Source organism: Gymnodraco acuticeps, unplaced genomic scaffold (genome assembly GCF_902827175.1).
Source record: "Gymnodraco acuticeps unplaced genomic scaffold, fGymAcu1.1, whole genome shotgun sequence".
NCBI classification, from domain to species: domain Eukaryota; kingdom Metazoa; phylum Chordata; class Actinopteri; order Perciformes; family Bathydraconidae; genus Gymnodraco; species Gymnodraco acuticeps.
In genome coordinates, this window is record NW_022990747.1 from 655,995 (window position 1) to 673,837 (window position 17,843).

At 41.4% G+C, this 17,843-nt stretch overlaps 1 protein-coding gene across 1 annotated transcript; it reads left to right on the plus strand.

The window, feature by feature from the left end:
* The first annotated feature begins 5,543 nt into the window (after positions 1-5,543).
* Positions 5,544-17,520, plus strand: LOC117556685. The gene is made up of 2 exons (XM_034232156.1): positions 5,544-6,174; positions 16,279-17,520. Exons 1-2 carry the CDS (start codon positions 5,897-5,899, stop codon positions 16,727-16,729), a joined length of 729 nt encoding a protein of 242 aa, XP_034088047.1. The 5' UTR covers positions 5,544-5,896; the 3' UTR covers positions 16,730-17,520.
* The last annotated feature ends 323 nt before the right edge of the window (positions 17,521-17,843 follow it).

Genomic DNA, 17,843 nt, shown 5'->3' on the forward strand with positions numbered 1-17,843 from the left:
TACTCTTATCGGTTCTTTTGGAGAAAAAAATAATTGTGAACAAAACTAACATTGCTTTTTATTTAAATTAAATACATAATATTTCACATCAAAAGAAACAACAACGTTTTAACAAATCGTATTAAATAATCTGAGGACAGAACTGTAAACAGAATAGCTGAAACTTTAACATAATAAATAACTCTGTTACCTCTAATCATTAACCCATGTTTGTATAATTGAGTTATCTCTGTGTGTTGCTGCTAGCATACATAACACCTGACGTGGAAACGTTACTCGTGGATGGGGCTACAGAGCTACTAGAAAGACATTCGAACCCGGTGCATTTCTCCGTCTGCATGGGGTGCACTTTTGCTAAATGTTTAGACAAATTGCTCGTGTTACCGCCCTTACATGCTAAACTCTTATTGCCAGTGGTGTAGTGGGGATTTTTTTACTGGGGGGACGCTATTTTAATTAGGTCATCCCAAACAATGCCACACAAGTGCGCACGCGCGCAGTGCACTCACAAAACGGGCAGACAGGTCCACAGAAACTACCGGTATGCTAGTCCTACTTTAGTTACTGTACTTCAAAAAGCAGACGGCGCTGCGCTCAACACACACGTAGACTCAAAACCATGGATACACTGGCACATAAATTACAACCATTTATAGGCCTAAATTGCATAAACTACAACTAAGCAAACAGCGCTGCTTCTCTCTATCTCCACTTTCAAAATCTATTTAAAACTCATAACAAACAAACTAAATTCCCAAAGTTGTCCTGAAATGAACTTATTAAATAAACGAAACGAAAAATATAGCCTACTTATGCCAACAACATTGAATCTGGACTTGAAATTATTCTGATTAGGCCTAGCCACACACACACCACACACACACACACACACACACACACACACACACACACACACACACACACACACACACACACACACACACACACACACACACACACACACACACACACACACACACACACACACACACCTTGCGTTTTGAAGACTGGTCAATCCGAAATGGATGAACAGCAGCCCAGTTTCCCAGCTTTGCAGTCTATTCACGGGTATTCCTCTTGTTTCCTCTGCCACATGTCCTCCGTCCATACCTCTGGGAAAGGTGAGCTTGAGCTAGCCAGGGGGACGTTGCTAGCGCAGCTAACGTGCACGTTAGCTAGCATTATCCATGTCTTTAGGCGGCTCTTCTGATGATGTAGTACTAGTAGCAGCTTCACTTGTAGCTTCGATGCTGCTAGCTTCTTTCTTCTTGTGAATTATATTCTTTTTAGAAAAGTCAAGTAAAAAAACGTTTACCTTCCATTATAGAGCTTTTTCGTTAGCGTTCTTGAGGGAAAGAGCTGCCGCAAAATCGGCGGGCGGTGAGCTGACACACCCCCAGCTCGCTGCGGGGTCACCAGCGTGATGACGAATCATCATTGTTGAAGGAAATCGTTTTTATTTTTTATTATAGGCCATTACTGTGAAATGTATTATGTTTTTGTCATTATTACAACAAATACACACTTGCAACTGATAAGACTGGCAATGATTTTATATTTATTAGACTATTAAAAAAAAGATCATGCTCCAAATAAGTGGGGGTACGGCGTACCCCCGCGTCCAACGCCCACTACACCACTGCTTATTGCACTTTAGGCAACGAGCATCGAGACGGGTAAAGTTTAACCACACCTCGGAGCGCGTTCTCCTCAGTGTGTGTGTGTGTGTGTGTGTGTGTGTGTGTGTGTGTGTGTGTTGCTGAATGTAGCAGAGTCGTGAAAGATACTTATGGGCTCAGAACAGTCTCATAATACACACATGCGCACAGAAGGATTCACACTTGTATTTCATGATCTGCAAAAGGATTCACACTTGTATTTCCGGATCCACACTTGTGTTTTTCAATGCACACACAAATGTATTCCGTTTCACATGTAAATAAAATCCAAATACAGAAAAAAGTTTTACATGTGTATTTTTGATCCTCACATATTTGTTTTCCGTTTAAATCCCCTGAACCTGCAAACACAAACCGCTTTCTGTGCACGGATCGCTGTGCATTCGTGTGTGTTTTTTTTTAGACTCCCCTGACGGTCAGCCGATTCGTACTTGTAATTATTTCTATCTATAGCCAATCAGATGTCTCCTCAATTCTAAGCCAATCACATGAGCGCGCCCCCACGAGGGTAGATTTCTTGCGTTCATGACGTAGCGCTTCATGTACGCATTTTGCGCAGTCCGGAGCTGACAGCTCCATGGAGCCTGCCTGCAGGCGCTAATCTCAGGACACCCTCCACTCTCAGTACAGCGCCACTTTCCGAACAGGAAATGCACGCAAATACAAGCCTTTATATTATTAAGGTAAAGCGCCACTTTCCAAACCATTGATGAATGCTTGTGTACACAAAAACGGCAGGCAAAACCGTTTTAAATGAGGGTTTCCTGTATGGCGAATACAGCTGCTTTATTTATGTCTGTATGAAGTTGTTGTGAGTGTGGAGGGAGCAGCTAGGTTAGTTTAGCCTAATCGATCAGTGCACTACGAAGTCAGTGCTAGACAGTGACCTGTTAACGGGGGGAGCCCCGCCGGTCATTATCGGCCGATATTCACTCTTAATAGTTTGATCGGTGCTCTATATAAAGGCCGATCAGGAGAGCTGGATCTGATCGATATGGACATAAACGCGAGTGAAGTATAACCGGACGCGAGAGAGAGAGATCAGATCAGCTGCTGAGTCTGATGGAGACACCCTGCTCTGCATGATCACCTGATGCTCCGTCCTGTTTAGCGAGCTGACCGGACTGCGCAAAATGCGTATATGAAGTAATCTTACCCTCGTGGGGGCGCGCTCATGTGATTGGCTTAGAATGAAGGAGACATCTGATTGGCTATAGATAGAAAAATTACAAGTACGAATCGGCTGACAGTCAGGGGAGTCTCAAAAAACCCACACACGAATGCAAAGCGATCCGTGCACAGAAAGCTGTTTGTGTTTGCAGGTTCAGGGGATTTAAACGGGAAACTAATAAGTGAGGATAACAAATACATATATAAAACTTTTTTCTGTATTTGGATTTTATTTACATGTATATGAAACGGAATACATTTGTGTGTGCATTGAAAAACACAAGTATGGATCCGGAAATACAAGTTTGAATCCTTCTGTGTGCATGTGTATTATGAGACTGTTCTGAGCCCATAGTTACTCGACCCTCGATCATTCTACATGGTGTCAGAAGTGACCGGTGAGTCACAGGAATTAGACAAAGTAAAGGAATATAGACGGCGGAATGGCCAGGTTTAATCCCCCAGCGAACTTTTCGTTTGATAAGCCGACTGAATGACCAGAATGGAGGCAACGCTTTGAGCGGTACAGACTCGCTACGGAACTCGACAAAGATGACGGGAGAGTGCAGGTGAGCTGCCTGATTTATGCCATGGGCAACGAGGCAGAAAACATATTCAAGTCGTTCACTTTTGCCGAAGAAGATGACGGCGATGACTTTGCCGTTGTGGTGGGAAAGTTCAACGAGTACTTTTTCCCGAGGAGGAACGTTATCCACGAGGGCATGTTTCCACCAGCGGGTCCAGTGGCCAGGGGAGAAGGCAGAGGGTTTCATCCGAGCCCTGTATGATCTATCTGAACACTGTGAGTTTGGCGTAAACCGAGATGAGAATATCCGCGACCGAATTGTTGTCGGGATACGAGACAGAGAGCTCGCGCAGGCTGCAGCTGACCTACACTAGCACTGACGATACGGACCGTCAGAGGAGGTCGCAGCACAAGTGAGTCTGCAGGAAGACACAGTGGGATCAGTAGGCTACAGGAGGTGAGATTCAAAGAAAAAAAATAACAAATGGAAACCTCAACAACATCAAGGCAAGTCAAAAGACAGAAAATGGGGGGGAAGTGAAAGTAAATGTGGGAAATCACAGCATAGCTAGGAAGAAGGGTGTCCTGCAGCTAAAGCTACATGCCACAAGTGCAATACAATAGGACATTGGGCCAGAGTGTGCCGACACAGCAATAGATCAGTGAGGTCACAGGGACTGTACAGGCTGAGCAGTGTTAGAAATTAAAATCAATGTTTTGATAGCATAATGTACCTTAAACATACCTTCAGTTTAAATGCTGTTTTATACTGAAAAACCAGAAGTTCTTGTGCACAACCAGTTGTTAAGTATTTTATTCTGAAAATCCTTCATCTCCGGTTAGCAGTTAGCATGTGGCTAGTTTACCATTTCTTATAGAGGTCAATTTAGTAGCGAAATGACATGGAGTGATGCACACCGAAACCTACTGATTTTAACACTGCAACTATAGACGTATTATTATTGCTGAATATTAAATGAAGGTACAGTTTATTTGAATAAAGTTGAAGGCTGCTTCTCAGGTCGATTAAATGAAATCCTTGCTTCCTTTATTTGCGTCGTTTCCCTGCGTTTAGTCCCTCCCACCAGGGAAGCATTGAGGGACGCAAGGAAACCACGAGAAGCAGGGAAATGAGTTTTAAGAGCAATGGGACGTCCTTTCCTCCGGAGCGTCACGTGAAGCGACGTCCGTTTGTGATGACGCTGCACAGCTGTTCGTCTGGCAGCAGCCAGCTCTGTACCCGTTATTTCCACAAACACCCCCGCCTCTGTTAGTGCACATTTACTGACATAAACATTAGTATCATCTGTTTTAGATCCAAATACATGAAATAAAATAAGAAGTCATTCTCAAAAAAGATAAACGCCATTCTTAAAATGTATTTAAACGAACAATAGTTTGATTAATATTGATTAGAGTGCACAATAGGAATACAATTATTCAGAGAACAAAAACAGATATGTTATCTATCAAAACCCAGTTAGATTAACATTCATTGGACTGCACACTTTGTTTGTTTGTGTGGAGCAAATTAATATTTTAAATAGTACTTAATGAATGACTGAATGGAAATGACAATAAATGAAAATGTAAAACGAAAAAAGCGATCATGAAAATGTTTCCAATAAATGAATAAAATGATTTTTGACCACTTTGTTGTTCAGATATATCTCATATTTGTAACTAAATGATAAATTAATTGAAACAAAACACGGTATAAACTGAGGAGTGAGTCCCGTGAGGTTCATGTATTTTCTTCACTCCGCTGGGGTATTGCTCTCATGTCAAGAAGCATCAGATCAGTGCATGCACTGCCTCGTCCAATCAGTGAGCGATACACAGTAAGGGGGCGGGGTGCGTATCTGAGGATTTCATCGGAGGATGGTCTGGTGGTTCCTCGGTTATCGCTCCTCGATCCTCGGTCCTCCGGCAGAAATAAGAGCCATGGGACGGTACTCAAGATGGCGCAGGCAAATCAACTTCCGGTGAGACCGAGGACCGAGGAGCGAGGAAATGAAAATAGTCGACCTGAGAAGCAGCCATTGTTTACAGACGTGGGTAAGATGTGACAACATCCGGAATGACCAGAAACCAAACCAGCCGTGAAGTATTTTCTGTATTTTTTAGAATATTAACTACAACGTTTAGAATGTGTTAAAGGAAAAGTGATGAAAGACAATATGAGGAGAAGAGGCGTGTTTAAGTATATATTGAATGTACAATGCCTGAATCCTCTGTTTAACGTAACAACGGACATTAAGATGTGGAGGGCCGGCCCGCATGGAGGAGTCAGGAGAAGATATATAACAGCAGCACCTGAGCGGTTCGGCCTCTCTTTTCCCTCTGCTAGCGAGAGCCAGAGACAGCTGCTTTTCTGTCGGACAATATCCTGTTTGTGACTTTACCACGCTTTTTATTAATTAAAGTACCAATTTGAAAACATCTCAGAGACTCCATTTAGTCTCCTTTTAAGCTTCTCTTTCCTGGACACGAGAATAACCATCACAGATTAACAATTGGAATGACCCCTGACGTGATTCTCGTTGGACCGGAGAGACTACACAGCCGGCTGTTGCCCGGAGCCGCTGGCAACCCGTTCGACACACAGAGAGCTCAAACCAGGGTAAAGAAGAAGCCTGTTACGTCAAAATTCTTCAATAGTTTATGCAGAACAATCTTAGGACTGTGTGTTGGACGGCTGCTTCCGGTTCCTGAAAATAGCTGGGAAATTAATGTTAAAACAACCAAATGTATAACAATAACAATCATAACACGTGGCGTTGCATTTTCACAGGCACGGTGAGTTCAAATTTCTTCTTTGTCTTACATTTAACCCTGCATGCTATTAATTTGTGTGTGTGTTGTATTTTAAAATGTGTGTGGCCATTGTACTTCGGGTAGGTGTATTGTTGTGTTTTCATGTAGGTGTCTCTTGTTACGTTAGTTAGCCTATGACGTAAGGATATATAAGTCCATTTAACGATTATTGTTAAGATCTATGGGACATAGCGAGTTGATTAAGGATCAAGTAATTTAAAACCAACAAGGCATAGCGAATCAATTTAGGGTTGAGTAACTGAAGACAGTGCTAGTCGAAAACTGTTTTAAAAAAGTCCTTTTTTTAGGAAAGGCTTGATTAAGGTGTACGCTTTTATCAGTGGTCATAACTGTTCTATTTTCAACCAAGATATTGCGGGTGGAATACGGTATTTGGAGTTACAACAGCATTACGTTAAATTGACGACGGTCATTTAATAGTCGCTGATAAGTTAACATATTACTCCCACCTAGCGTGTCGAAATGGCAGCAGTTGACCAATAGTGGACTATAAAGTCAAATAATACGTAGATAGGTTTATAGCTTATGCGTAAGTGTTCCTAACTTTAAGTGATGATATCAATAAGATAAAGCCTATTTTTTCATAGTAAACTAGATAGAAATGTTATTTTAAACTGCAGTGTTTTGTGTTCAATTTTCTTGACAAGATTGCACCCCGCCATTATTTAAACTCCCCCGTGAGAGCCACGAGGTGTTTTCAAATCGCTTTGTTCTTCAGGTCAAAGGTTGGAAAATCAGTTGCCATCTTGTCTTGTCCTCATGCTGAAAATAAGCCACACAGCAGTCGCCATTTCGTGAAATGCTAATTGAAAGTACTCTGTTTGTTTTTACACACTCAGTCCCACTCACATGAGGCTAGGCACTCCATCTTGAGAAGGACAAATCATATTTCTTGGCAGAGTTGGAACTATAAAATAGACAGGTTATCTTACCGTGGGAAGTTTGGTATTTGTAGGAGTCTGGATTTGAAATATTCTTGTTTGCAAGTGCGTATTGGCGGTTTATTTGAGATATTCTTGTTTGCAAGTGCGTATTGGCTGGTTTTGAGATATTCTTGTTTGCAAGTGCGTATTGGCGTTTTTTTGAATATTCTTGTTTGCAAATGTGTTTTGGCGGTTATGTGCTGTGTTGTTTAACCATATTCTAATTTTCTTCCCATTTTTAAGGAAATAAGCTTCTTCTTGTTAAAAAGAGGTCAGTTTTGCAACAGCTATCCCTAGTGGATTGAGCTGGAAATTACAACAGCGCACTCTGCTGGTAATACAGAATTATTACAAAGATACTTTAACATTTTGAAGCTTGATTTTGAGTGTTATGAATGAACACATGCGCCAATCGCCAGGACAGAATTACAAAGTGGTTTCTAATTAAAAGATGAGAAACTTTCAAACTAGACTGTAGAATATTCAAACACCAATTGATTAAAGCTAACACAAATTATGACATTTACATAGTTCCATACATTCGGTATGCACTGTACACAGTAGATTTCGATTTTCACAAGATTTCGATTTTCATATCTCAAAGTCAAAACGATACACTGTACAATTTTTATTTTAACATTTGCATAATTTTTTATCTTTTAATTTAATTTATTAATATTTTACAAAAAACTTAAATCATAAAAAAAAAAAAAAAACCCTACCCAGATTTAAAGTTAAGTTCGGATGACATAGGATATTATTTATCAGGAACGAAGGTGCTAGTCGGAGGATTAGTGTTTCAATCTTTGATAACTTAATAATATTCATTCGAATAGGAGACCAGTTGAGACCAGACGCAGAGCCAGGCTCAACTGCAGATATCAAGGAAAGGGTAATAATCTGATCCGATGCTTTAACCTTTCCAATTAAAATAACTATATGGAGGGAAGATGAAGAAAGATTTATAAGAGTTACAAGTCTGATACTCCATCTGGAATATGCCAGCCTATTGGCACACAGCATAAATGTGGTCCGAGTAGCAGACCTGCCAGTGAGGGAAGACATAGCAGAAAAAACAAAAGACACCGTAGCTTGTAGGAACAAGACAAGGAGAAGGGAGGGGAAACTTCCAGAGAAGGCAGGGCAGACACCTCCAACAATTCAAGCTCAGGAAGAACCAGAGAATGCAGGGCAGACCCCTCAAACTGTTAAATCTCAGATAGTGCCAGAAAATCAGAAGCAGAACCAACAACCAGGAGGTTTCCATGATGACAACGGAGGCAGGGGGTCCCAGAGATGTCAAAGACGAACAGTGGTGCCAAACATGACCCAAATGCCACTGACACCCTGGTATCAATCACAGCAATGAGGAAGCTCAGAGGGCCAGACCAACAGGTGATGCATCTTCAGCACAAGGGTATTTTGAAATCCAGCTACATTGAGCCATATCTGTCACCACAGGAGGGAGAGGTTTAATGTTTAATGTAAAACAAAATCGAGAGTAGCATTTCCATTTACACATAAAGCATCCACAGAATAGAACATTTAGCAGACTAATTATGAGAAGGAAAGAGATTACGAGTGATGTTGTTCCCCCACACAGAAAACTATTGTGTCCACACAGCTAGTGAGGTCAAGACGACGGGTTTCCACCAAAAAATATGAAGACGGAAACCTAGTACTCGCCCAAGATGGAGGATCCATACCAAATCCTCCTGTTTACACCGACTGCAGTTCAAGGGGCGGCGATACACCTGACGTGGAGCTGTTGAGACCTAAAAACAGAAACTCGATTCTGCTGTGGCTACCTTGTGATTTCAGACTACTATTCACGGTACCTGGAAATACTACAACTACCATCTACGACCAGTGCCCTTGTCATCCAGAGACTTAAAACGACCTTTGCTAGGTTCGGAAATCCTGAAGAGGTTGTGAGTGACAATGGTCCCCAATTCTCCAGTGCAGAATTCCGGGAGCTGGCACAGCGGTTGGACTTCAGACACATCACGTCTAGTCCTCACCATCCTCAAGGAAACGGTCATGCAGAAAGAGCAGTACAGACCGCTAAAAGAATCCTTCGTCAGGAAGATCCGCTGATAGCCCTTATGTGCTATAGATCCACTCCCTGTACTACCACAGGAGTCAGTCCAGCAGAACTGCTAATGGGGAGAAAGATCAGAACGACGCTCCTGACACTCGAGAAAAATCTACGGCCTAAATGGCCTAACAGACAGATTGTCAAACAAAAGGACACGAGTGAGAAAGCAAAACAAGCCTTTTATTACAACCGACGACATGGTGCCAGGCATCTACCAGCTCTACAGCCAGGAGACACAGTCTACACCAAGCTCGTCAACGAGAAGTCCTGGAAGACACCAGCAATCGTCTCAATAGAGTGTGTTACTCCGAGGTCTTACCTCATTAACACACAAGGAGGTGCAGTGCTGCGGCGGAACCGACTTCATCTCCGGGCAGAAACAACTTCCCGACCTGCACAGCACATCCCACTAACACCAGCAGAGAGTGCTGTGGCGATTTCCCAGCCTGTAAGCGCCAACATACCAGAGACTGTTACCCTGAAACCAAGTGGGGTGACAACCCATACACCAACACCAGGACGTGTTCAGACCAGGTCTGGCCGTGTCAGTAAGCCGGCCACTAAGTTGGACTTGTAGACAGGAGTATTTTGGGTGTTTCACGATCACCTCTGGGGGTGAATAAGAAAAAAAATCACCTATGGCCTTTGGGGTGGAGAAAATGAATAGGGAAACACAGGTGGACTCTGAGTCTGCTAAATTTTTAGTTCTGTTTATTGTGAATGTTATGTACAAATGTGATATTACTGCTGCCATGTTTAGATAAGAAAACTTGAATTTTATTTTATAACAGCACTACTGAAGGTATTGGTTACCCATCTTTATTAACATAATCTGTGAAGTTAACCTGTATTCATAGGACACTTTTGGTTAGTCAGTACGACTGAATGAACATTTGCTATCACAGTTTGACTGTTGTTTACTATTACAGGATGATGCTCTGACTAATCTGTAAAAACTCTTTACAGTTATTTAAAATTAAATAACTAGGAAAAAAGGGGAGATGTCACATATGCATACAATGCATACAGAGTTAAGGCTGTTATGACAGTGTTGCGACATGCTTTACGGCATGCGAAGGACTGCTTTACTTGAGTGTAAGCCCGCCAGTTGTGTTGTTGCTGCCTACTGTAATGTCTTGACTTACTGTATAATAAACCTGAGTCGTGAAAGATACTCGACCCTGGATCATTCTACATCCAGTACCGATAAAAAGACCGCTAACGTCGGAGGTTAACGGTACCACGGTCTTTAATAATTCAGCCCCGGGGCCCGTTTAATACCGGGGCTCGGTACCCATCCCTAGATCCTGGTGTGTGAGGTGCTCCGCGGATTGGTCCATTTGGACTCTGCAGACCGTTTACATGCATAAAAACCTTCATAACACACAAGGGGACGGGTAATAACCGGAAAAGCATGACATGGGCCCTTGAACAGGTCCATGTCCTCCTTTCCTCTATCATGTTATCTTTATATTAACAGGGATGGAGAGAGTGACTGCAACACTTTTATATTTCCACACCGGCAAGGGTCGTTTCGTTAGGCTTATCAGCTCCATCAAACTCTGCTGTTAAAGCCACCACCAGGAGGGTCCGTAAGCATACAGGCTGGGCTGGTTGGCTAATGAAGGATTTCACAGTCCTGGATCTAGTCTTCGATTCACCTTGGAGCGTAATGTTGCTTTATGGAGCCAACCTCTATCTCTATTTTAGCCACCACCTCTTCGATCTGCACAAACAGAATGTGGGTGTGACTGGTCCACAGGCAGGACACAAGAGGTGTTGCTCAGTTTCAAATAGATTTTGACTCTCTGAATACATTTGCATTATTTTTCTTTTTGCTCTCATTAAGAGTCCTGGACTAACAAAGTATGTTCATTGAATTAGACAGCACAGTTTATGATCAAACGAACACCCTGTCAGAATATGAGCCTATTTTGTTGATTTATTTCATATATTTTGATTAAGGACAGTCTACAGTGTGAATGACAGATAAGATGGGAGTCAGACAACGGGGGGATGATATACCCCAATGACTTGGTTCAAAGTAAATATCAAGTCCCAAAGGCTGCTCAGTTATCCCAACGGCTGCCAGGACGTTGTGCTGTGGTCGCTCCTCCAAATCTCTGCTCACATCCACTGTAATGTTTGGCTTCTATCTGCTACATGAGTTGTTTGCTAGTTGCTAATATTTATAATTTATATTAAGACCTGGATCTAATCGTTTCACATATAATTTCACAAGATTTATGTGAAGTTTCTTGTGAACCATTTAGGAAACATAACATTACACATTATATGGCATGTTAGTTCAATGGAAAATACCATTGATGTACATTGTAGTAGCTCTTAGTGTAGATAAAACATCCAGTAGCAATAACACAGTGAACACAGTGTGGTATTGAAGTCATGAGGTAGAAAATTAAAGGTCATCTGACCTTTTTTTCATGATGTAGGTAACGGCATTTCCGTCATCTTTTCCTAGACCTAACCAAGTTGTTAGAAAAGGAGACTATTTTCAAAATACAACACATATGTTACTTTTTGTAAGATATTCTTGCAAAACATTGAATATGGATATGTTGGTTATTGCATGTGTGCACGCGCTGTAACCATTGCTAAAAAGTCATTCTAATCTAAAATAAATATGGGTTTAAGAAAAAATATGACATTTGAGTATCATAATATCCTATTTTTTGATACTGTATCGAGTCTAAAAAAATGCTCATCTCACAGTCCCTAGGGACTTCCTGCCTTCTGTCACACACAAGGCTGTCCTCAGGTATTGGTGGTATTTGTGAAGATCCTAATTGCCCAAGTGCCAAATAAAGTGTCCGTTGAGAGTGCGGCTGGCTAATGAGCTCCCTGTGAGAGGGTCAGTAGTTAGCCGAAACAACGCTGGGCTCTGCTCCCTGATAAAGGTCACATACCTCTGGGGGAAAAATGCCACAGCGTGACGAGGTGACCAAGGAAAGAGGACCGGCCAGGCTTTCACTTGCCATTAAACAAAATAAATGAACCATAGAGGGGACTAAATTATTTGTGGATGAGATGGCACGTCTTTTCGGCAGCGCAGTCCACTACAAACACTAAGAGCCAGAGCCACACAGAGCAGACTAACTGTGTAGTGAGGGCCTGAGAGAGGAGAGGCAGGACATGAGATAATTAGGACCTGAAGGAAACAGAGAGGACCTGAACAAAGTGGAGAAATAGGAAAAGGTTTCACTGCAGTCTGATATGTGTAAGTGGAGATTTTGACCTCCAATATCTCTATTATGGTAATCAACATTACCTGTCAACCCGGAAAGAGCTTTCTTTAAATCTAAAACTGGAGCTGTTTGAGGTTAGGTTGCAGAAATAGCCAGACCAAACACAGACCCCAAACCATATAAAATGGCCGTAAAAAGCTTTATAGGATTCTAGTACTGTATATGGATTTTAACCTATTTCAGATTTTATGATTGAGGCTGCTATCTCAGTTATTATTGACTTCCTCTGCAGGAGCTTCATTTTGACATTTTGTAAAATACAGATAAAGATAACACTTTCAGAAAAATACTTTTCTAAACACTTCTAATGCTTTAGAAATCAATGCAGCGTAAATAATGCTGTAGAAACCAATTCACTATGTTTAAGACTGATTAATTATACCCAGAGGAAAGCATTACAACTCCTAAAAGCCACTCACTTTATTCTCATCATGCTGTACCGTGTGTTTCAGCTCGGCAGCCCAGCTGAACTGTGAGCGGGTGAAGGAGGGACATTATCAGTCACAGTCAATAAACCCATTAGCGCCATTAGCATAGGTGCTGCCTTGCTTGCTTGTTCTTTTCTTTTGCGTCCTTTTGTTACTCTGATACCTTGCTCACCTTTCCTCTTCATTAAGCTCTCACACGTGGTTAACTGGAGAGAGAAAAACTGTCCAGAAGCTTTGGTTTATGCAAGCGGAAAACAAAAAAAGGAAAAGTAAAAGCATCAGCAGCCTGATACTAATGGAACGAGTGGAAAACACTAATGAATGTCTAACCTCCTCCAATCCTCCCCTCAACGTGCAATGCTCTCTTTTGCAATTTTTTTTCTCTTTTGCACTTTATGTCTCCGTCTCTCTCGCTTCATAATTTGTCATAGATTTTAGTCCTCAGGTACAGGATCTCCATTAAAAGCTGGAGCAAAAGCACTTCTGCGATAAATAAACCAACACCTGCCAGTAGGAATAAGGCCTGTTCACTCCACACACATTCAAACATTTGTTACCTCCTAATTATCTCAGTAGTATTTATATTTAAACATGAAAACACAGATAAAGGACCCTTTTGCCTTGCTTTTCTATACAGACCGAAGAGTGTTTTTCCATGTTTAGCCCCATTGTGTCTATTTTCCTGCCAAACACTCTCCAAAGTAAGTGTTTTCTCCCCTTCATTGGGTTCCTTTCATTTAAGTACACTTTGTTAATTAATTTGCTAAGACTTACTGATTAACTACACTGTAAAAATATTACCATGATTTCACAATATGTAGCTGTAATATTTTACAATAAATTACTGTTTTACCACTTTACAGTCTTTACCTGTGATGTTCACAATATAATACTGTAATTTTGAATTTCACAGTGAAATCAATACATTCACAGTTAATTACTGTAAATGTACAGGATCAATGATTACCAGGATTTCACAACATGTTAGGCTACTGTACATAGGCGCGGGAAGGGGGGTGCTGAGGGCGCTGCAGCACCCCCTAGCGGCAGACAGGGGGTGCGGAGCTCCCCTGTCTGAATTATTATTTGACGGTTATTGCTGCACCCGCTGTGCATAATCTGTGTAATATGTAGCCATAAATTCCACATTGTTGGTAAAATAATATTTTGGCGTGCCCCGAATGTTTTTTCTGTAGCACCGGATAATTCTACCTCAATAACATAATTTTTTACGTGAACCTCATCATGACACTCGAGAGGACGGCAGGACTGTAATTTCCCGTGTTCAGTGAATGCAACAGAGGCAAGACACCAGACCAATCAGAGAGTTGCATGGAAATAAAAGTGTGTGTGTGTGTGTGTGTGTGTGTGTGTGTGTGTGTGTGTGTGTGTGTGTGTGTGTGTGTGTGTGTGTGTGTGTGTGTGTGTGTGTGTGTGTGGTGTGTGTGTGTGTGTGTGTGTGTGTGTGTGTGTGTGTGTGTGTGTGTGTGTGTGTGATGTTAGCATCTGGTTAGCTAGCTGCACTAACGGACATGTATGGAGCTGTTGCTGTTGGTTCCACAACAAGCTGGAGGAGAGCTCTCCTCTCAGACGACTCAGGTGAGCTAAAGGACTCTCTGAGTGTTTAGATAGTTAACTTTATTCTAAGTTATCTCAGTGGGTCTCAAACGGTTTGGTCACAAATTATTCAAAAGATTATTTCCGCGGCACACCTTCATATGATCATTATAGTTATAAAACAAATAAGAGAATAAAGGAAAAACAGTTATGAAATACTATATGGCAGTAAAACAAGAATACAGTTTGAAAGGGGAGTGATTTGTAAAATATCCATAAAGAAAAAGAACATCTGCTTACAGTTCTGTTTCATCTGGGTGTTGAGAGATGTATCCATAGATCTCTTAATGTTGCTCTCAAAGTGCACCAGATTGATGCTTTTAAATTCAATATTTAAAAAAAATCTTCCCGGGGGAGCATCCCCCCGGACCTCCCTAGAGGAGGTGAGGTCCGCTCCCCACTCGTAAAAAATAGCACTTTACCCCTGCCTATATGCCGTGAGCTAATTATCGAGCCTTCATTGTAACAGTCGCGGGTGTACTGTGTGTTTGCGTGTGGGGAGTGCTTTTGTGCGTGCTCTATAGTGCCCGTAATAGTGTTCACTGGAGTCCAGCACCTCAGCACCCCCACTCAAAATACCTTCCCGCGCCTCTGCTACTGTATTATTTCATAGTAAAATACTGTATTCAGACCATCCTCTGTGATAACACAACACATTACAGTAAGTGATTTTCTTGCTTTTATCGCTCTTGCTTGGCTTTAAATACTAATTTCTTTCTTTGGTGCAGGTTTTACTTAAATTGAAAGGGGCACCGCTGCATGTGCTTTAAAATAAACGATGCACCATATAAATCTATGTGAAATTGTTGTCTTGGCTTATTGTTTTCAGGGGCTTCCTGGGCATTAATCCTGAGACAGGCTCGAAAGCCAAAAAGAGGCATGGCAATTTAAACCCCCATAATAATCAGCACATTCTACAGAAAAATGGTTGACTTCGGGTGGATCTCTGTGTAGACATGTGTTAAGTGCTCCCCTCCTTGTTTTATTTTCTGTCTCCCAGGTGCACCTGGTCTGCCCCTGGCTCCGCCTCTGTGGTGTTCCAAATTCCACTCAGCCGTGTGTATATATAAAGAGAAGCTGAAGGAGAAGGATGTCTCGCCTATCCTAACGCCGGGAGACACTCTCCTTAGAATACCTCTTTGCCATTTTGAGCTGTAGGCCATATTTTTGCAGATGTGTTTATGTTTAGCCTGGAGGACCTGGTAGTCCAGTTTTCGTTGCTTTATTTTGTTTTCCCATAGGGTTTATATTTGATTTCTGGTTGGGGGGGGGAGCTCTGGGTCCTACGGTCCGTGGTGTGGCTGGCTCCGGTTCCCTCCTTCTGTTTGTTCCTTTTGGCCAGTCCTCCAGACCTCTTTTTGTTTCCAGTTTCGCTTGTGTGAGCAAACGGCTGATTATCAATAAATGCTCGTTACCAAGTACTGGTTATTGCGTGTATTCTTTCATGTTGCGGGTCTCAGCACGAGCCACTACCGCAGAGTAGAGGTTGGGGCCGTAACAACATGTCCAAGACACTGTGAAATGTACTTTGTACTTCAATGGAGTAGTACAAAGTTAAAATGGGCATTTTCTTTGTTGATTGAGCTGATTGAATTGTGTAGTTATGGTAAAATCCCAGTTAACTAGTCAAATTTACAATATATTATCGTATTATTTACATTTGTATATTTACAGTAAATTACTGGCTACTGTGTTGCATTACCTTTACTTGTCCACGCCTTTGTCTCCTCCAGGCTGGACTACTGTAACGCACTTCTCATTGGGATTCCTAGCAAGAACATCCAGAAGCTGCAATACATCCAAAACACCGCTGCTAGGATCCTGATGAGAGTGCGGAAGTACAAACACATCACACCCATCCTCAAATCACTGCACTGGCTCCCGGTCTCACTCAGGATTGACTACAAAATCACCCTCTTCACTCATCAGTGCATATATGGAAATGCTCCCTCCTACATCAAGGAATTGCTCACCCCACAAACCTCCACGAGGAACCTACGTTCAGTAAAGGCAAACCTCCTCATCCCACCAAGGACAAAACTGAAGACCATGGGAGACCGAGCCTTCTGCTCCGCTGCTCCGAGACTGTGGAATGCCCTCCCAAACCAGCTGAGGACACCACAGACTGTGGAGGCTTTCAAAAAAGGCCTAAAAACGCATCTTTTTAGAATAGCCTTTAACTAGATTTTTAAATCCCCCACATTATGCCATGCCGGCATGAATGTCACAGCTTTTATTATGTTGTTTTAATTGTTTTAAAATTGTTTTTGATTGTTTTTGTTGTTTTTGTTTCACCCTTTTTAATTTTGTAGCACTTTGAGTTTTGTTTACGCAAATGAAAAGTGCGCTTATAAATAAAATATATTATTATTATTATTATTTTACAGTAATAGCGTGAACATATAGGTACTGTCATTTATGTAGAGCAAGGTACCATAATACCACAGCTCTGTACTGCTATATCACAGTAATTCCATGGGCATGGCAACTGTAAAGTCACAGTATTTAGTTGTACTTTTATTCAAATTTACTGTAAAATATCTACAGTAAATTACTGTGAAATATTTACAGTCAATTACTGTGAAATATTTACAGTCAATTACTGTGAAATCCATGCAACTAGGAGCCAGTAATTTACTGTAATTTTACAGCCAAACATTTTACAGTGTAGATCAAGCAGAGGAATCCATGATGTTGACTGTTTTTGAACAGTAGTGAGCAAGGAGACGATGTTAACCAAAAAGTCTTAATAATTTAGCGTAAAATCTGTTGTTTGTTCACAAAAGGTGTGTTCTAATCCTATGCCCCTATCTGCAGGATGACTTATGTATCTGTGCTGTCAAATGAACATTCAATCCAATCGCTGTTGAAAAAAACATCAGATTTGATCAATATAATGTATTTAGATTACATAAAGCATATGCAGTGAAGTGTCAATCCATGCTTGTGAACTCAATTAAAGCTTTCCAAATCATTAGCGCTTGCCGGTTCACAAAAATGTGTTTCTAAAAACCTTTTAGTTGAGACATAAACAATGCAGGGATAACATTTAGATTTAAATGCGATGATCACTGCCTTGTTTGACAGTTACATCGGCGTTCAGGGGCAGTGATTGACACTACGTCAGGGACTTGTTTGTTTCCCTTTTAAAAGCAGTGACAGGATATGGTGACAGTTTTAGAAAAAAATATGACAACTTAATATATATATTTTTAAATAAAGCAACCAATTGCAGCTTAAATGGTATGGATGATTGTGGCTCTGATTTAAATATGTGTTTTTCCATGGTTGGAGGGTT